Source organism: Lytechinus pictus, chromosome 5 (genome assembly GCF_037042905.1).
Source record: "Lytechinus pictus isolate F3 Inbred chromosome 5, Lp3.0, whole genome shotgun sequence".
NCBI lineage: Eukaryota > Metazoa > Echinodermata > Echinoidea > Temnopleuroida > Toxopneustidae > Lytechinus > Lytechinus pictus.
This window is the reverse complement of record NC_087249.1, coordinates 48,050,273-48,071,386: the sequence shown is the minus strand read 5'-3', so window position 1 is coordinate 48,071,386 and position 21,114 is coordinate 48,050,273. Positions and strand designations below refer to the sequence as shown.

Here is a 21,114-nt window from a genome sequence, read left to right as displayed (position 1 = left end):
CATCAACAAGAAGTCCCTATCCGAAGCCGTGTTTTATTCGGATAATGCTGCCCGAAGCTGTGTTTCTATTTGAATAATGTTATCATAAGCTATGTTTCCATTGGGATAATGTTATCCGAAGCCGTGTTCCTATTTGGATAATGTTATCCAAAGCAGTGTTTCTAATTGGTTGATATCCGAAGCTGTGTTTCCATTCGGATGATCTTATCTGAAGCCTGTGTCTATTCGGATAATATTATCCGAAGCTGTGTTTCTATTCGGATAATATCCGAAGCTGTGTTTCTATTCGGATAATATTATCCGAAGCTGTGTTTCTATTCGGATAATATTATCCGAAGCTGTGTTTCTATTCAGATGTTGACCGATATTTTCCAAAGCCTGTTTTATCTAAATTTCTTATTTTTCCAGTGTGAAAGTGGTTTGAAGTGTGTTTGGATGCCTTGTTGTATTCAGATGTGAACAGGTATGTAAGGATATAATTAGAATATAAAAAAGCAGAGAACAGTGAAAGAGTATAGATTGTGAGGTTAATGGTACAAAATCATGAAAGATTGAAGTTAACACTGGCATAGTAGTGAAAAATAAGAAAATAATGATGTTGTTCTGAATGAGGTGAATGGTCGACAAAGAAAGAATTGTTGGTCATGGTGCTTGAGAAAATAATCCCATTTTAAAGGGAAAATGCTGTTGTAAATTGATCATGATGATGATATGATAATGATTAATGCACAGAATTGTCATATCAATTCTATGCATTTATTTTTGCTATGGAAATTGCCCTGTTTTTCACAAGGAAATTGACGGGTCAATAAAGCTTCAATTTTGGGCAAAAATGAACAAAAATTGTCCATTTTGAAAAGATATATTGTTTTCACCAAACAGCGTCTAGCGTCTACTTGAAAATCACACACAGTCATGACAGTTTAAGAAACAAACTATTGATGTGATTTTCAACTTCAAGACCGCTTTGCCCGCCAAACTGGTTTAAGCTGCAAATTCAATGAAAGTTTGAAACTGTTTTATTTTCATGGACTGAAAAAAAAAATGCAAAAAAAAATTATGAAATATGACCGACACTGACAGTGTTTCTGTTGTGGAGTTTTATGGCCACTCCTTCAAAAAACAACTCTCACTAAAAGTAGGTTTTCGATGTGGTAAAGAACCCTGACATTGTTCTCTTTTAGTGTATGCGCAAAGCAGGATATTCTTTGCTTTGAGACCAGCATCACAGATGCCTCCACAGCTGCATCCTCCTCCAAATCTTGCCAGATGTTCTCATCTGCAACTTCTTCCTCAACTGCTGTCGCAGCTACCTCTCGTTTGGCAAAACTTGAGGGAGAAGGCACGCTTCATGTTGGCGGCATTGTCTGTCATCACAAATTCAATCTTTCCAATCATAATTTCTAGGTAATGATTGATTCCTGAGAATTCCTATGCTACTTTTATATTGGTTTGTGGGAAGGGTTGTGTCTGTTATATACACATAGTACTGCTAAGTTCCTGTTTTTATGTTGACTTTATCTCTTCACTGTGTCCAATTCTGCATCTATTACATCCATGATCTTTGGTCTTAAAAAAGGGGCTCTATCTTACCAGCATCTACGTAAAGCATGCCAAACTCTTCATTTATCTAAAATGGGTAAACCACCCTTTGAAATGGCCGAGGAGTGACGGTGAAATTAATAAGGTTTATCGTTACAAAACACTGTTTTTCCACCCTATTTTTTGTTTGTTTTGGTATGCCCCACCGTGGGGCAAGTTCACACAGGGGGGGGGGCTTTCAAATCCTGAATGGGTCTTGTTGAAAGCCGTTGCCCTCCCAATGCTGGTGACTTTGGGTGTTGTCTGATCAACAGTGTTTCATTCTGCTTCAAAAAACTTGTAAACCAGTCCCTACCAGCGCATTTATTTGACCATGATTTAGGGACCAACATGTCAAATGCCTTTGCACGGCTCTTCGCTTCATATGGGGACAGTCCTGTTAGATATCGGCAGCCCCTTTAAAGTACTCTGCCAACTTTTGCTCTTGTACCTTGATGAATATTGTCTGTCGTGCATATCTGAAGGGATGTTTCAAAGTGATCATACCCTCTCTGGTTACTGTCTAACTGCATGTGGTGTCCCTCGATGTAATACGAGAAACATTTTCAGCAGTCCTGGAGCCATTGTCAGTTGATAAATACTGATCTACATTCTGTTTCAGTAGAAGTGATGTAATGTGCGTAGCAAGGTCCGTTTCTTTGATAATTTCGTACCATTCTGCAAAATTAAAAAGAAACAGGCATTATCAGTGATAGGTTTTTAATAAATAAGAACAAGAACTTGATAAACTTGGTTGGACAAAGTTGACATCTACCATCTTTTCTCACACCGACAATGTGGAAAATTGCTTTTTCAATAACATTTGATAACGTAGCCACGAACGTATGTATTTGTTTTTAACAGTGCTAATGGTTATGTTGACAAATAAACTTCATTGTCGCATCCATGCCTACAGCTTACACATATTCACTAAATCATGAGTTTATAGGATTAGAGAATCAAAAAGAAAATTTCACAAATTTGAGACACTGTTTAACCCATCATAATAATTCTTTTCACTTTCTTATCCTTTGAAGATACCATATCGAAAGAAAAAAAACATGAAAACATCAACAAAACCAATGGAAAACTTTTTTCTCATGAACTTTGATTAGCCCCCCAAAAAAGCCTGTTCACTTAACCTGTTAAAAACTGAAATTTTACAAATGAGATTGTGTGCCTTATTAAGTAAGATATTTGAACATTGAGCGACATGTGAAGGGTGAATGTCTTATTTCTTTATGGCTGGGAATAGCCATACAGTGTGGGGCAAGTTGGTGCGCCCCCCGGGCGAACCTGCCCTGTCGCAAAGGGAGTAAATTTGCCCCAAAGGCAGCCATTTATTTCTCTTTGCTATGCAGAATGTATAACCTATCTTGAAGTATCAATGGCATATTTTAGTAGGCAAATATCACTCCATTCTAAAAACAAAACTTACTATAACTGCATTCATGAGTGTCTATAAAAAAATACAAGAAATCTGACATAGTTTTTTCTTTTACACACATGGCTTTGAAATAAATGATTTGCTGTAAGTTTCTGTTATTCCGAGCACATGATCTTTCGTCAACGTATTCTTTTATCTGTGTCATTCATCATCAGCGAAACTTTATCCAATCACAGCAAAGGGGAAAATCATGTGGTGAGCGACTCGCCCCGCTCGCAAATTTTTTTTCCGCACTCGGCATAGCAAATACTCCATGTGCGCATGTGCGTGGACTTAGTTGCTCGCCGGTCTCTGCCATAGAAAATGTACGCATATGTACACTATGAATGTACTACTTCAACACGATGGCTCAATAGTCTTCACGCGCAGACTCTAATTGAACAGTTCGATAAAATTGTGTGTAGTGTCTGTAGTGCGCCAGATGTTCTTGTCTGTGTAGTTTTAGCATTCAGACCCTATGGTACTGGTACTGTCTCCTCCAATATGCGCCCACTCTCTCCGTCACTCTGTATTAGCTAGTATTTGTTTTACATGGTCTACTTTGAGCCAGAAGGCCATTAGCTCCTTTAAAACCATAATGAATGCCCTTCTGGCTCCCAACCAACTGTTGTGTATGCCTCAAAGGTACTTCACATGTTATATTCAACATAAGTTTTACCTTATCTGAACTATGGTGTTCTAGCTTGGGGTAATTCAGCTAAATTGCAATTAAATAGAAGTTCAAAAGCGAGTAGTGAGAACTATCTCCAACGCAGAAATGCGTTCACACACGGATAACCTTTTTCTACATATATAAATAAAATTTGGGAGCACTGATGTATCAATTGGATAGATCCTACCTACAGACACGAGACCTTTTCATGTAACCATGGAGATAAAAAGGGAGACCCTCCATGGTTGAAGGCGGGTTACAATATATCTTTCATCCATCTCTCCCTCCTTCTACATTCCTCTCGCACCTCCCCCCCCCCTTCTCTCTCCCCCATATGAAATATTATCCTGTTCGATGATGTCTTGTATACACTTCGCTCTATTTCTCTGTTTCTCTCCCTCCTGCATTCATCTCTCACACCCATCTCCGATTTCTTCTTCTTTCTCCCCCATGTAAAGTGTTATACTATTTTTCTCTACAAGCGGGGCCTGTTTTTACAAGAGTAGCTTATTTTTAGGTCCCACAACTTGCAAACGTTTTCTTTCTCTCTTTCTCTCTGGTATACATCATATAAATTTGGCGTTTATTTTTACTATTGTCAATACGATGCATATGTATCACATTTATATGTTTTATGTTTTTGTATGTTTGCTTAAAAATGGACTAAACTGAAACGAACTGAACTAAACTTAACATATATTGTTAATGTGAGAGGTAACATCAAAATGTAGTCAAATGCTGGAAATGTTTTGAATCATGAGACCAAATGTACAGATATTTTCTGTCTTTCTCTTACAGCACCCACACAGGATGGTTGTAATGGCTTTATTCTCCAAACAATAATTCTGTAACTGTTTATTTAGAATAAACGCGGTGACTCTTTTGTAGGTGTAGTAAATGCTCAAATGAAAAATAATGAAATTATGATAAAGATCTATATGATCTCTACAGATTCCCATTTGCCACCTTTAATGCTATTTTTATTTCATGAAAATTGATAACGACACATGATTTTTTTTTCTCAATTATTTCTTTTCTAAATGCACAAGCAAACACACACTACACCAACTACACATTAGATGTAGTCCTATATATATGAAAAGGTATTAGCAAAGGTAATCTCGAGTTGTAATTTACATCAACAGAGTGTTGTTAAGAATGAAAAGACATCAAATGTACGGTGCTGTGAAATATAAACATTTCAGAATAGTTTGTTTTGGTTTTTTTTTTTATTCTTTTAAATTACCTGCAGTGGTAAAAACTTCTTTAAACGCTGCCTTAAAAGTGATCTTCCGGAATGTCGGACAGGAACACTGAGATTAAAGAGAATAATCACTACCTAGCAGTAGTTTGTTAGGGGAACCCCCCCCCCCTCCGGAAAAACTCTAACAAACAAACAAAAATTACTTATCAGGCTTTGGATGTTGAAAGGTGATACTGGTAAAAATACGCACACACACATGCACACAAAAAAAATCGGAAAGAGTTATACATGAACTATATATTTAAAATTTTGTTCTTTATTGAAGAATCCGTCAAAAATATCTTACCATCATTTATCATATTTCTTTTATCGAAATATTTCGTTAAATTTATTCATTTCTGCTTTACAAATATAGCATTCTTACTATTCAGTCTATCCTTCGGACAAGAATAATAATGGACCACATTCTCAGATATTCAATCTTTTATGCAGTATCTCCTTGAATATTGTTATATCGTATGTTTTACGGTACTTTTAAAACATGGCTGATATTCCACATTAAGAAAAAAAAATATTTTTCACTGTTATGCTCAAGAAAGTTGCTATTTTTGAATTTTTGTTTTTAATGTATGGAAGCTTGTTGACACACACATACAATCATATATATATATATATATATATATATATATATATATATATATACAGTGGAAACTCAGTATAAAGGGATCTGATATAACAATATTCCTGATATAACAAGGTAATATTTTGGTCCCAGCTCTTTTATTCTTTTGTTTTTTTGTAAACCTGATATAACGAGATTCCTGCTATATCAAAGAAATTTTGATGGTCGCAAGGACCTCGTTAGACTGAGTTTCCACTGTATATATATATATATATATATGATGGATTTTAAAATTGTTGCATTAAAAGGTTCCATCACAAACTGCTTATTTACTGGCCCAACATGGTATGCATTATCATTTTGCCCCTCATTTGTCATGTTCATCATTCATATTCATCAAGATTGCGCATTTCATAATAACAATCCTTCACATTTTCATATCACTTTCATATCCCCTCATGGTCGCCATTCACTATCATCATAATAAGATACATATACACAATATGTCATTTTTCAAAACGACTGATATACTTGAGTCATTATAACCGTCATTGAGTTATTGTCACTTGAATATACCTGTTGCAATGACATAGTACATTTTCCTCAGATTAGGTGAAAAAGTTGGTAAGAAGTTTGTGCTCTCTACACCGAACTTCTTCATGACGGCACTCTGGTGTTTGCATGGTCCACCGGTGATACCCATAGGACAGGTGCATGTACCCAGGGTAATATCGACATGATACTGTCTCCCTGATGACGTGCTGGGTACAGTGAAGCTTCCTGCAATTAAAGCGACAAAACAAGAGAGTGTATCAGAGAAATGAAAGAGTTGAAATACTAAAAGAGGTGCAAGACAGATAGACAAGGAAATAACATTAAAATCAATGATTACTTATAAGTCCTTATAGGAATCAACAGGGGTTTAGCCAGCGAGGCGTCTGGGCGTCTTTTGGACGCCCATTTCTTCTGGAAGACGCCCGGCAAAAATTGCAAGACGCCTTGATCAAATTCATTTGATGGACGCCCTTTTAATAGTTAAAGCAGGGCTTGACACTAGCGGTGGTCCGGCGGACAAAGTCCACCCAAATGATGCCTTGGACCACCAAATTTGGAATATGCAAAGAAATGGTGGTCACCATGTGACCACCCAAATTTTTGAAACACTGATGCTCCCAAAACAACAACTAAAATTCTCCCTAAAATTCTCAAACCCCAAGGCTTTTGGGGAAAATTTATTTCTGAATTGCTCTAATATCTGTTTGGCATAAGATCATTCTTTTAATTAATCTCACGAATGCACTGTGTGTATGGCTGTGTGTGTGTAAATGACTGGAATTCACGCATGGCATGCACTCTGCACATGCACTATCAGTTTTGAACACACTCAAAGTCACTGCTCACAGGAGCACATCTCTAAGTTCCCGGGTTGATAATGGCCGTATGTATCATTGTTTTGAACCAAATTTATAAGAAAATGAATTTTTACAATATATTTGTTCATATTTTTCTCTTTAAATCGATTAAGTTTGGTTTGTTCATTAACTACTCTGCCACGACTCAGCGCTACAGCGCCTGATATTCTAGGGGGATTTTCAAGCACTAGGCTGCCTGAGCTCTGGGGAGGAGTCCAACAGTGAAGGCCTGCAATTGCCCAGTATTGCTGACTAGAACAATATATTATCAAATATTTGAAAACTCCAAGTGACTATTTGGTGAAAAATTCCTTTCACTGCATATTTCAAAAGATGAATGAAACATATACCACATATTTAGACCCCTGTAGATTGAAAGAAATTATCAGTGGACTTATGCATTTTCACAAGCACTTCTCAGCACCAATACAGTAGTATACCAGATACAGGCCTGTCTCTTGATCATGCTTAATGCCCATACCACATATCCAAATCTACACATGATCTTACACTCGTATATCCATGCACCCACACCCACACCCAAACCTACACAACCTACCTAATATAGGGAAAACAAATCAGAATGTGTAATTTTAACATGTTTTTACCTTAACAACTGAGGAGGTAATTCCAGCAAGCTAGGAGAAAGAAAACTATCTTTTTATATAGAAATAGTGAAAAAAAATCCAGCGAAAAGGGGGCGTTGCCCCCTTGACACCCACTGGGGGCGGTGTCTCCCCAAGAAAGACTTGCTGCGCTTGCCATATCGTTACGCTCGCCCCATTTTTTTGGACACCCTGCTCTAGAATTTGGACACCCTATTTTCAAATCCTGGCTAAGCCCTGGGAATCAATGAATTTAGATTTCTTTAAATGATAAAATAATTTAACTATATGTAGATTAAAGTAGAATTACTTCAGAAAATAGAAATCAAGGAAATCGACAGACACTTTGAATTATTATCTTTGATAATAATTTACAGAAGTGAATAAATTTGATGGAAATCAAGATGTTTTACTCATTAATAAATTACCTATGACTTCTGTCTTTCATTCTTCTCAATCTTTCTCACAATCATTAAATTGAAACTTGCCATTCACCTTGACGATGTTGTTGAAGTTGACGTCACCATCGTCTGCATGGTACTTTGACTGGGAAGGGTTACACATCCTATTGTTAGCAACATCCACCAGCTTACGTACATAGTAGTCCTCCATCCGAGTGCAGAGGAAGTGCACCGCTTGGGTGACATTGTATGCCTTCAAGCGCTGAAAGACCTTCTCTTTGATGACCCTCATAGCACTCTCTGCAAAATTGTTGGTTCTGTTCCCTTGAGTTGGCAGCTCCTTGTGCAGGCAAAGTGCCCATACCTTACGTCTCTGGTATACCGTGTCTACATAGGCCTGGAACTTGGGATATTTACGGACGATTTCATCATTCACCAGATGATTGTGACGTGCATCCAGGTCACCAACGCTCTCAGCGTACACAAGACTTTTGAAGAGGCCGAGAAGATAGGGTCGGTATTGTTTTGGGATGCCACTATGCGCATCCCACAACCACCTCCACATTGCCTGTAGGAGATGAAAGATGCAGAGGAGCAACGAGCACTCGGGGTAAACTGCATGCAGTCCTTGACGAAGTGATTTGCTGTCGTCCGTCATGGCAACCTGAGGACCATATGCACCTCGTCCAGTGAATGCATCTTCAGGTAGTATAGACTTCAAGAGGTTAAAACCAGCTGTTATGGTTGATTGTGACTCTGAGGTCGTCACTACAATCCCTAATGGTAGTCCTCCTGCAGAAGAATGAGTCAGCAGTACAAAAATCCGGCAATTGTGCCTATCGCAATTACCACTAGAGTCAACAAAAACCATCTCTCCACTGTGTCTAATTTTTTCATGCACTCTTTTCATTAAAGGAGTGCATATTGCGATGACAGTTTGATTGTCAGATGTCTGCTCAATTTTTGCACAGGTCTGGTGCTGTTCTTCATTATATTGATGTATCCTGCTCTCCAGATCTACAAACATTTGCTCACCAGATGCTGCGCCGTACGATTGCTCAAATAGCTTGTAGTACGTCCTGTTGAAGGCGAAAAAGAAGTTATGCTTTCATTAGGTAACGATATTCTACAATTCTGATACACTCAAATTTTTATTTGAACTCATTTACTTCCTCAGAATTTCAAAAGTAGTTGCTTTTAGGATACAGGCATGAAAATTGGGTATGAAAAAAAAAGCTGAAAGGGTTTTGGAAATGTCGTTGACAAGACAGTGGGCGAAGCCCACCTGGCGAGCGGCTTGCCGCTCGCTGCTAACGGGTGGGGTCCAGGGGCCCGCCTTAGGGCCCCTGGTGGGGTCCAGGGGCAACGCCCCGGTGGGGGTCCAGGGGCCAACGCCCCCGGAAGCTCCTGAGTTTTATCAATTTTACAACTCCAAAAACCTGTTTGAGTTGAATGATTGTAATGAAGTATTTATATGGATTTTTTGTCCAAAATTCAATAAAAAAATACAAAAAAATACTAAAAAATCAAGGTGACTTTGGACAGTTTTTAAAAAGAAGATTGCTTCAGCTACATTCCTTTCGCCGTTGATTTTTCTGAAAATATTTAGTTATTTTATGATAAAGGATATGTAAATAATGAAACGAGCCATTTAATTATTCACATATCCCCCTATCATCACATATCTAAACTGTCCAAAGTCACCCTGGTGTCCAAAGTCACCCCGGTTTACGGTAATCAACTTAACTTAAGTCATTTACCAATTTAATCAGTCTTACCATAATAAGCTACTTGTCATACTTGTACTTGAGCAATTTGCGCTGAAAGTTTTCTGATAACTTTGTCTTAGCTGATTTCTCATGAAGTTGACCTTCAGCTATTTTAGTTTTGTCTTTGGAAACCAAGTTACGTCACAAATCTCTGCGAGCACATTCAGCTTCTTTATCGGTCTTCCACTGGTCCGATATGATATGCGCGCCCGGTCGCTGCATGCCCGGCGCGCCGGGTTGCCCCCAGCGATTGCAAGCACACCACCGCTGCACTGCATGCACAGAAACGTAAAACACACCGCGAAATACACGTGTAGAGTTGAGATGTGCTAGATAAGAGATTCCTGCGCAATCGTTGTAAAGGCCGAACGTCATAAACACGTAAGATATGCTAAAACATTTTAGCGCTAAAAATCGGAAATTAAAACGCGGATTTTAGGAGTAAAAAAAATGGAAATTCAGCAAACAAAAAACGCGGAAATCCGCGGAGAATTTTCATGCCTGAGGATATGACTGACAGATAACAATTATTATTCAATAGTGCACATGCAAAACAAAAAATAAAAATGCCTCCCTTTTAAAATTTGGGGAAAACAATTATTAACTGTGTGCATGTTTCCAGCATTTTATCTCCCAATCTAGTACATTAAAGTAGATGGGTAGCATTGTCAGAAAAAACTAGATGAATATTAGACCGTGCACGGTCGAAATGTATGCCTCCGCCACTACCAGATCAGAAATATATTTCCTAGTTTCTATTTCCATAAAGATAAAAACTAGACTTTTGAACTTGCGACTTCAAAATCTAGTCAGATAACTGTTTCTGCAAAAAGCAGACATATGAACTTGATTAAACCCTGTGACCTTGATACCCCAAAATCTAATCAGATCAGTGCCACTTGTATATGCATACATGAACCAAGTTTGAAGTTGATCCATTAAATGGTTTTGGAATCATCGAGAGAACGGTCCATTTCTAGGTATATTATTTAATTCTTTGACCTTGACCTTTGACCTTGAGACCCCAAAATCTACTCAGATCATTATCACTTGTATATGCACACATGAGCCAAGTTTGAAGTTGATGCATCAAAGGGTTTTGGAGTTATCGCAAGAACGGTCTATTTCTTATGTATTTTATTGAATTCTATGACCTTGATCTTTGACCTTGATATCCCCAAAACTAATCAGCTCATCGTCACCTAGATATGTATCTAGATATGTATCCTCGAGCCAAGTTTGAAGATGATTGGTTGACCGGTTTTTTAGTTATCGCGAGAACGAAAGTGGGACGGACGGACGACCCGAAGACATAATGCCTCCGGCACCCACCTTCGGTGGGCGGAGGCATAAAAAAATAGATGTTTTTAAAAATTCTGGTGCTTTAAAAACGGTACACATATGAGAAAAAGTTAAAAAAACACCCACGTGAAAGTTTCAAACTGTAATATTTGTGATTAGTCCTTTAAAAAAAAATCAAAATCTCAACCAGTCTTCGAGCAGCTACACGGCACGATCGCCCAGCAAAAGCAATAGTGCCGTGTGTTCGTAATTAGGCATAATAATTAGATGCTAGCTTTATAGGCAAAAATATAATGTTTCCTACATCCACCAAATTTTCCTAGCATAAGATAAATCATTGTAGTATGTTCTAAAATGTTATGGTTTAACATTCTTTAAGATTTTGTTACAAGATAGATCTATTTACTATGATGACTTGCCTGTAGCAAAACTGAAGGTCTGGGCAGATAGAGCGGTCTGCAGAGACAAAGACATACTGGTCTCCATGCTCCTCCTGGAGGTCATACTTGATCACATTAAGTGCAGAAGAGGGCGAGTGTCCATTTGCAAACAAGGTTTTCAGCTTGGTAATGGTGTCTTCTGAAACGTCTTTCCTCCGAACAGCATCGGCGGAAGAGAGGGGATGGTTGTGTTCAAACCGCAATGTAACGATGAACAGAAGTCCTGCCTTGATATGAGGATTCTTGGATCTAGTTAAAAGTCAGAATCATCCAAATAAGAGTGGTCAGACTATTTCTGTTTAGCTTGTCAAGTTAAACAAAGTATTCATTTCTTTTTTCAAACACATTATAATGATTTCTCAAAACCATTTTTTTTTCTCCAACAATCAAAATGTAATCCAGCCAGCTGGACAAATAAAAAGTGCATAATTTTACTGGGTGTTGAAAATACATTTCAAAGATTCGATTTATAACTGAAAAAGACTATTTTGTCTCAAATTGGCTCAGCAGACAGCTGAATAGTGACCAAATTTGTTGGATATGGTTCGGCTGAAAAATCAGTGTTCATTAATTCATAATTGACCACTTAAGTTTTTGTGATTTCTGAAAGCCATACAATGCCAATAAATTAACACCAGCCAGGTATCTATATCGGAAAACACCAGAGAGGTGTTGAAACAACAGTTGAAACAACAGGTCGACAAACCGACACAGAGCATCCAGGGACCTCGTACCGATGAGACAGAGGGAGATCTCCCTCAGCACCTTCTCTCGCAAACCACTGAGCTCAGGGCGGGGATTAACGCTGGTCCTATGCTCCCTGAAGCACTCAGGCATGTGAGAGTAAACATGCCATTTCAGCTTCCCAGCAATCGCCCCACAACCTGGCAGTGGACAGGGCTTCTTATAATAGCGGCCCTTCTTTGCCGGTATTTCTTGGGTTGGGGCCTCTGAAGGCATGGAGGAGAACCCAGCGTGGGTCTTTCCTCCACCTACAGCCGACCCGCCACGGTTACGGCTACTGGAGCGGTTCCGTTTCCGGGACTCCTTCCTAGCCTTATCCGAACCGTGTGTGGTTGGGTGGGCATTCCCGCCCGTCCCAAATGAAGACCGCCTGGGAGCAGGTCCTGGAGGTGGCCTGGCAAACTCGCCCCGCCTTTCCTCTCGAAGACTGCTCACTCTGGCAGCTGAAGCTAGACGTGGGCGATCGCCCGGCCTGGCTTCTGATGTTCTGCTCTGAGTGGGAGCAGTAGGAGTTGGGCGAGCACTTTCGCTCTGCCTCGCTCCTGCTGTGCCACTCTGAGCCGACACGTTTGGAGTTGGGCGAGCATCTTCGCTCTGCCTCCCTCCTGATCTTCCTATCTGAGTGGGCGAGCTAGGAGCCGGTTGGGCACCTTCGCCCTCCCTGGCTGCTGGCTCACCTCTCTGAGTAGACGCTCTGCAGGTGGAGCGAGCACTTCCGCTCTGCCCGGCACCTGAGCCACCACTCTGTGTGGATGCTGGGGTCGAGCGAACATCATCGTTCCGCTCAGCTCCCCGTTGGTTGTTTCCGCTCTGCGGCTGGCCAGAGGTTGAACGATTGGCCGTAGCCTGCCCCCCTTGTGGCTTGCTACTGGGCGCGGGCCTCTTCTTACGCCTCCCAACACGGGAACGCCTCCCACCCCCAGATTGCTCAGAGCTAGAAGCACCAGCCGGCTGGCGGGAAGTCCCGCTGGATGCCATTCCAGCAGGCGGGTTGGCTGGGTGAACTCCACCTTGCCTTCCTGCCACTGCATTAGCGAAACTTGCCGACTGGCCGCTTGCCGCCTCGTTGGGTGATGCGGGCGGGCGAGGAACTCCACCCCGCCTGCCTGCCGCAACGTCCGCATACGAGGCCGACTGGCGAAATCCCCCGCCCTGACTGCCTCGCTGGTCGCGGTTCTGATAGGGCCTCGGAGCCGGAATCTCTCCACCTGGGGTCCAGAACTCCTCATCCCTATCCGGAGGGATAGACCACGCATCCATCCCCTCCTCTGGCACATTGCGGCGCCCCTCGATGTTGGGGACATTCAGCAATACCCATTTGCGATCCTTAAAAGTGCTACGCAACAACCAATACTGGAGACAGATAATCCATCTCCAGTCCCTACGTCTCAATGCAAAGCCGTGCTGCTTAACGGCCAAGCATTCAAACGCCATAGGCTACATTTTGGTTGCCGAGCGGCACACGAATGAAGGGTGGAGCAAGACGCCCGCATCTGTGGCTGCCCACACCCTCCTCCTCACTTGCTCCTCATAATCTTCTTCTTCCTCCTCAGCACGTCTAGGTCGTCTTGGCCACCGAGGCATCTTCAGATCTGAAATACAAACAGAGGGGAAAACACCATTAGAATTTGGAAATAACTTCCCTCTGTCTTATCTCCCAGACCCCATAAATAATATACCAAGACCCACATGCCTGTTGGAGGTTCTTGAGAAAAGGAGTGGATTTCCCTAAGTCCTAGATGAACATCCCGGACAATGGTACTCTTCATCCACCCCCAACATCTCGCCTTTCTCTTCGGACATTCCCACGCACTGACCGTGGAACCATTCTTCGCATTTGTCACACTAGATCATGAACTTTCCTCCCCAGGGCTTCCTGCAAAGGCAATACACCTCCTCTTGCCTGTGCTTCTTCCCTTTCTTATTCAGAGGAATAGTCTGATCTCTGCATGGTTTCATGCGGTCATGGTTCACTGTCATCCTAACATTCTTATACTCCACCCGGTACAGGAATGGAGACAGTCTTTCTACAATCAATGCTGGACCTTTCCAGGGAGGGCAAAGTTTCTTGCACTTCCCCTTCAGTTGAGCAGTGTCCAACAAGTATACCCGTTCACCTACCTCATACTTCCTCTGGAACACTTTCATGTCATCGTCCTTTTTCTGTCTCTTTTGAGTTTCTTTCAAATGAGATCTGGCCAGCGAGTGTACATCGGCTAATGTCTTACGCAGATTCGCACAGTACTCCTCGCTTTCCACTGGTTGTGCTGCTTGCGGCAACGGGAACAGTAAATCCGCCGGTTGGGTCACTTCCCTTCCAAGCATCAGCCGGTTGGGAGTAAATCCGGTGCTTCTATTCACCGTTGATCGTATAGCTCCTGCGATTTGAGGAACAAATTCATCCCAATTTCGCTGGTTCTTGCCTACGAAACAACGCACTGCATCCATTAGCGTCCGGTTGAATCGCTCCACCTGACCATTGGCCGATGGACGATAAGCCGTTGTTCTCGCCATATGTATTTGCAACAGCTTACACAGGCTTGTAAACAACCGGCTCTCGAAATTACGGTCTTGGTTGGTGAAGATCTGCAGAGGACACCCGTAACGGCTGAAGAAATGGTCCACCGCTGCTCGGGCTGTCACATCTGCGGTCTGTGAAGGCAAAGGTATGCACTCCACCCATTTCGTAAATTGGTCAACCATTACCAGGATATTCTCGTTCCCATTCGCCGTTTTTGGCAGGGGACCCAAGAAATCCAAGTGCACCCTTTCCATTGGGTAACCAGCATGATAGCTGATCATAGGGTCCCTCCCGTGTCTGGCAGACTTCTTGCATTGGTTACAGGTTGGACATTTGCAGATATAGTCACTCACATCCTTCCCCATTCCATACCAGAAGAACCGCCTCTTCATCTTGGAGATCACCCTTACATTGCCAGCATGTCCTGCCGAGGGCAAATCATGGTTAAGTCTAACCAATTCTTCCCTCATAGAGCGGGGAATGAGAAGTAAATCCCCTTCGCCCTTGTTCTGGCAAATAACCCCATTCTCCAGGTGAAATAGGTACTTCTGCTCGGGACTCCATAACATCATAGCTCCCTCGCTAGGTTCTTCGCCTGTGGCCAACCATTCCCGTAATGGGAGAAATTCCGGATCTCTGTCCTGTTCTTCTTTCAATCTCATGGCTGGGGGTGTTTCTGGCTCCTCGACCACCTGGGAGATATTCTGTTCCTCGGCGATCGGCCTTGAGCTCTCAACTACCTCTTCCGACCGTAGATCAGGGTCTGATTTCACCACCATGTGGGTTGTCCAAAACCCTGACTCAAGGTTCCGGCCATTGGTGTTTGTCCGTTCTCCGGTGACTGATGCCAAGGGAACTACGTCATCCACTTCCTCTACAAAAGGAGCCCAGTACCGGTGAGCCTTCTCACAGTAGGGGCACCCACCACAAGGAAGGTCTTCTAACTTGAATCCTAACCGGAATTCTTCGCAGAAGAGCTCAGTATCAGGAACTCGAGACAATGCGTCCGCATTCCCATGCTGCTTCCCCGGGCGGTGTATCACCTTCATCTGATACTGACTAAGTTCTTCCAACCATCGGGCTATTTGCCCTTGAGGATGTTTGAAATTCATCAGCCAGATGAGACTACTGTGATCTGTGCGCACCAAAAACGAGTTACCTAAAAGGTAGTGGCGGTACTGCCGTGTGAACTTCACCACTGCTAAGAGTTCTCTCCTTGTCACACAGTACCTTCTCTGTTCAGGAGATAGTGATATGCTTCCATAGGCCACTACTCTCTCTTGTCCATCCTGAACCTGGAGTAACTCCGCGCCAATAGCTTCATTCGAAGCATCAGTGTCCAGGATGAACGTATCTTGCAAGTTGGGCATGGTCAACACTGGGGCTGAGGTAAGCAGCTCCTTTATAGAGTCAAACGCCTCCTGTTGTTCAGGTCCCCAGTGGAACATGTTTTTCCCAGTGATCTTGTACAGAGGAACAGCCGCCACTGCATAATTCTTGATGAAGGTCCTGTGATAGTTCACTAACCCCAAGAATCTCTCCACTTGCTTAGTGTTGCGCGGCGCTGGCCAATTCCTCACTGCTTCAATCTGATCTGGTTTCAGAGAGATCTTATTTTCTCCTACATTCCGGCCCAGGAACTCTACCTCGCGCCGGAACAATTCACACTTCTTCGGCTTCAGCTTCAACTTGAAGCTTCTAAACCTTTGTAAGACCTCCCTCAAGTTGTTCATGTGATCCTCAAAAGACTTTCCCAGAACTACAAGAGAAATGCTAGGACTATGTCCCAATTCAAACCTCTCAAGATTAAGTCCATGGCCCGTGAGAAAGTCGCGGGAGCGTTGCACAATCCAAAGCCCATCCTCACAAATTCGTACAATCCGTACTTTGTGGTGAAAGCAGTCTTCTTGCGATCCTCCTCCGCTATTTGGACTTGCCAATACGCAGAATTGGCATCCAGCTTGGAAAACCAACGCGTCCCAAAAAGGGTATCCAGACACTCCTCGATATTCGGGAGTGGATACACATCTTTCCGAGTGATCTGATTGAGTCCTCGGTAATCTACACACCAGCGGACTCCCCCATCTCTCTTCCGTACCAGCACAGGTGCCGACGCCCACTCCGATTGTGAAGGCTGAATAACCCCAGCCTCCTTCATTCGTTTCAGCACTGCCTTTTCTTCTTCTGCGAAACGCATCGGCATTCTTCGCATCTTGTGCTTCACCGGGGCTGATGTACCTGTATCTATCTTGTGCTCAATAGCTGTAAATTCTCCTAAGTCGAAGTCGTGACGGGCAAACGCATCTCCGAACTCCACCAGGATACGCCTAAGTTCAGCTTCTTGTTCAGAGTTCAGGAGTTCCGAAGATCGGTCATACAGATCCTGTAAATGTTCTGGCACCTTTTCCGCCACGTCCTCCGTCAAGCAATTGACTTTAGGTTCCAGCTCCTGAGGCGCAGAATGTGACCTGGTTTCATCGTCTCTTTCTGGAAGAGAAGACGGCACCTGAGCCACAGCCACTGCCTCGAAGACCCGGCCTATTATCTTGTTGCCCTCCAGATGGACTACTCTGTCGGTTGGGTTCAGAACATACAGTTGAATGTGCGTACCTCCGTCATGTAGCGACCTAGGTGCTAGAGCGGGTAATACGGATGATGGCTCAAAGACACAAGCATTCATCCTCTGGTCTATTACTCCGGTGACACGCTTCAGTGTGTTGGGTGAGATGGTGGTCTGATTAGAGGTGCTTACTCTGGCCACTCGTCCACCATTCCGACCATCTCCGACCTCCATTGGTATCCGTTCTTCCCCCATAAGCAGCTCCTTACTACTTATAAGGATATCGATTGAATGCCGCTGGAGAAAATCTAGACCCAACAGCATGTCATCCGCTATTGGTGCTGTGTAAATGTTACCGGAAAAACACTTTCCTCCAATCCCTACTTCCACTGGGCCGATCACTGCTCCTTGCAAGCGTGTGTCTCGGCCAGCGGTGCTCAAAACAACTTCTCTCACCAGGGGCAGGGCAGGGTCAAGTAGTTTCATCGCTCGATCCGAGATAATGGTCACTTCTGCGGCAGAATCTACCACTGCATCAAGTGTAACGCCATTCACCTTCACCTCTACTCTCAACATCGAGGACGAACGAAGTTGACAGACCACTACCTCCTGCGGAGATTCCAACTTCGGTTCTTCCCATTGGGTAGGGAGGACATTGCTTTCTTCTTCGCTAGCTAATGAATCTACCTCTGAGGAATGCGGATCCTCATCTTCCAGTTCTAACTGGTCAACGTATTCCGCTAACACCTTCATGAATTCTGGAAGACCGGCTACACCCTCCTCAGGGTTGTCTGTAGTTGGGTGGCCTAATGATGCTCGAGCCAGGGTGTGGCCTCCCCCTCCTCCTCTGGCTCGCTCGAGTTTGATGCCTCCTCCTTCCTGAGGACCGAAGCGGAGGCCTCAGGGCCTTTGTCAGGACAATCTTTCCTGAAATGTCCCAGCTTCCCACACTTAAAACAGCCCTCGGTCCTGGGCGCAGGGGATGGCGATCTCCCTCGTCTTCCTATTTGTGACAGGTTATCCATGGAGGACTGCAGTTTCTCGAGCTTCTTATCCCAATCAGAAACCTTCTCCTCTAAAGCCCGCGTGCGATTATCCAACACTGAAAACCACTTGGTCACGCTCTCACCATCTGAAGATATCTTACTTGAAGTGCCAGGCACTGAGTTGTTCTTCTCCAGGCGGGTTTTATTAGCTGGCGGGGGGGGGCTCCAATCTGTTGGATCGTTGCATCTTCAAATGACCAAGCCTCAGGTGGCCAATTTACCATCTTGACGTCTGGTCTCCTCTGCCTGCCATACACAACCTTTTTTTAATGTATATACCAAGTCACATGATCCACAGCCTTCTCAACTGAGTCCGGCCGTAAGTTCAGGGCGTGCAAACCAGCTTCCCGTTCAGAACACCCCTGACAAAACTTCAACACCCCTTGTCTCTGTACCTGAGACTCCGGAACCCCTGGGAAAGTCTTAACAGCCAGGCTGACCACCCGGTCAGCCCACTCCATGATTCCTTCATCAGCCAGCTGATGCGCCCGCATGAACTCCATTTGAGCTACCTCCAGAGGATCATCCGTGCCAAACCGGCGCTCCATCCTCCTCACAAGATCTTCGAAAGACATGTCTCTGTCACGCGACATCAGCAATGAGAAGTAATCACTTCCAATACCTTTCATGCACCACCACATCTGATATTTCCTTTGAATGGGAGATCAGCCCTGCTCATCTGCATAGGCCGTGAACTTGAGGTAAAACCCTCTCCAGCTCCCTCGGCCATCAAAGTTAATGGTCTTGGGGAGCGAACCCATGTGACTCAATGACTGTGAACCCGTTTGCCTGGAGCGGCCAGTAGTCTTATGCATAGGAGTATTCCCCGTAGACTGGCTGGTGGTGGGGCTCTGGGGTGGCTGATGCGGTGGGACAGCCCATGACTGGGGTGGTGCCGGCTGGCACGCTGTTGTTTGGACTTGCACCGGATTGGTCTGTGCATGTCGAGATGAAGGGACTTGTGATGGCGGCGCCGTTGCCATCTGATAGTATGCAGCCGCTGCCGGTTGTAATGGCGGTGCTGCTGGCATCTGTGCCGGCGCATGTGACGGCGGGGCCACTGACATCTGTGGCAACGCATGTGGCGGCGGGGCCACTGACATCTGTGGCAACGCATGTGGCGGCGGGGCCACTGGCATCTGTGGCAGTGGGGCTGCTTGCATCTGTGGTGGCAGTGCTGGTGGCGCACTCTGCGGCGGGGCCGCTTGATTGTGTACCACTTGCCCCTGTTGCTGAGGTACATGAGGATACCCGACCATGGGCATATGCGCCTCTGGAGCTGGTAATATTCGCAGCGAGGGAGCAGCCGATAACTGCGGAGGCTGAGCTATCGAACTCTGCGGTGACTCGCTAGTGGCTGTGTCGGTGGAACCAACGAAGCCTGTGGCGGTGTTCGCACTGGAGGTGTGTAAGGTGACCTTTGCCTAAACTCAACAGTATGCGGTGGTGCCATACAGAAAGGTGTGAAATCTAAATGATCCAAAACCCCTCCGGTACAGACACCAGAGAATTGAAATACTCTCTTGTAATGCCTCCTTTGCATTCTAACAGCAGGCCTGCGACACAATGGCTCACTCCAGAAATGCCTACGAGTTCGTGATATGAACACTTGTTCACCAGCAACGGGCGAGCAATCCCTTCATCGAAGGGGCTTACCCTATCCGACAACATTTTGCATTAACTCAAATCAATTAACTCCCAAAACTCTTGTGTTATCCAATTCCTTAAAACACAATTGGGTAACACCCCACTCCCCGTCGAACAAAATGTCGAACGACCAGGGCTGCAACAACCCTAAAAATAAGAAACAATCCAAAAAAGGTTGCCCAATACTCCAACAAGGACAAGAACTAAAGCCCAAATGTAAACAAAAATAATCCAAAGATAGTATCCCTTTAAGTTCTCAAGCTTGAGAAGTAGTACCTAAAAAGCATAGAAAATACTCTAAGAAGGGTATGCCTTTAATTTCTATAACTCAAAAATTATTCCCTAAATGTAAAAAATAATCCAGGGAAGTTGTCCCTTTAATTCCAAAAGCACAAGGATTAATTCCTAAATGTAAAAAAATAATCAAAAAAGGTATCCCTTTAATTGCCAAAGCACAAGGATTAATTTCCTAATGTAGAAAAAACAATCTAAGGAAGGTGTCCCTTTAATGTGAAGAACCCCAAAACAATTTCAATAATGTAAAGGAAACAACCCTGAAAAGGTGTCCCTTTAATCTGAAAAACCCAAGGAACAATATCACAATATAAAGAAAATAATGCTGAAAATTGTCCCTTTAATTTGAAAAACCCAAGAAACAATATCAAAATATAAAAAATAATCCTGAAAAGGTGTCCCTTTAATGTGAAAATGCTCTTCAAAAATTAAACCTAACAAGGAAACCTCTCACTTAAATCCCAAACTCCCACAATCAAAAAGGTAGGTGATCAAGAAAGACCTATCCTTTAACGCCAAAAATAAGTTCTCAAAAATCCAATTCAATAAGATAACAAAACCCTGTAAATCTAATTTTAGTCTAAACACACCATAAAAATAAATACAAACACTTATCCCTAAGCCTAAAAAATATTACACCAATCGTGGGACGAAGAAGGGAGACTTATCCCTTTAATCCAATAATATTTTTTAAACAGTCACGAAATAATTTGGTAATGACTCAACTAGATAGGGGAACCTATCCCTTTAATCCAAAAATATTTTTAAAACAGTCACAAAAGAATTTGGTAATAACTAGACTAAATGGGGAAACTTATCCCTTTAATCCAGAAAATACTTTTGTAAAAAGCCAAAAAATATTTTATA

The 21,114-nt window shown here is 43.2% G+C and overlaps 2 protein-coding genes across 2 annotated transcripts; both read right to left on the bottom strand.

Moving 5' to 3' along the window:
* Positions 1 to 6,385: 6,385 nt before the first annotated feature.
* On the bottom strand, positions 6,386 to 11,097 carry LOC135154055 (uncharacterized). Its single transcript, XM_064099119.1, has 2 exons — positions 9,310 to 11,097; positions 6,386 to 9,254 (listed from the first exon to the last, which is right to left on the bottom strand). Exon 2 carries the CDS (start codon positions 8,949 to 8,951, stop codon positions 7,977 to 7,979), a length of 975 nt encoding a protein of 324 aa, XP_063955189.1. The 5' UTR covers positions 8,952 to 9,254; positions 9,310 to 11,097; the 3' UTR covers positions 6,386 to 7,976.
* A 7,874-nt stretch (positions 11,098 to 18,971) lies between these two features.
* On the bottom strand, positions 18,972 to 19,571 carry LOC129261329 (uncharacterized). The gene has a single exon (XM_054899395.2). It carries the CDS (start codon positions 19,569 to 19,571, stop codon positions 18,972 to 18,974), a length of 600 nt encoding a protein of 199 aa, XP_054755370.2.
* Positions 19,572 to 21,114: the final 1,543 nt, after the last annotated feature.

Bases quoted from the DNA above. Each gene is read 5' to 3' on its own strand.
- LOC129261329 (XM_054899395.2), bottom strand. From the start codon at position 19,571: ATGCCCATGGTCGGGTATCCTCATGTACCTCAGCAACAGGGGCAAGTG.
- LOC135154055 (XM_064099119.1), bottom strand. From the start codon at position 8,951: ATGTTTGTAGATCTGGAGAGCAGGATACATCAATATAATGAAGAACAG.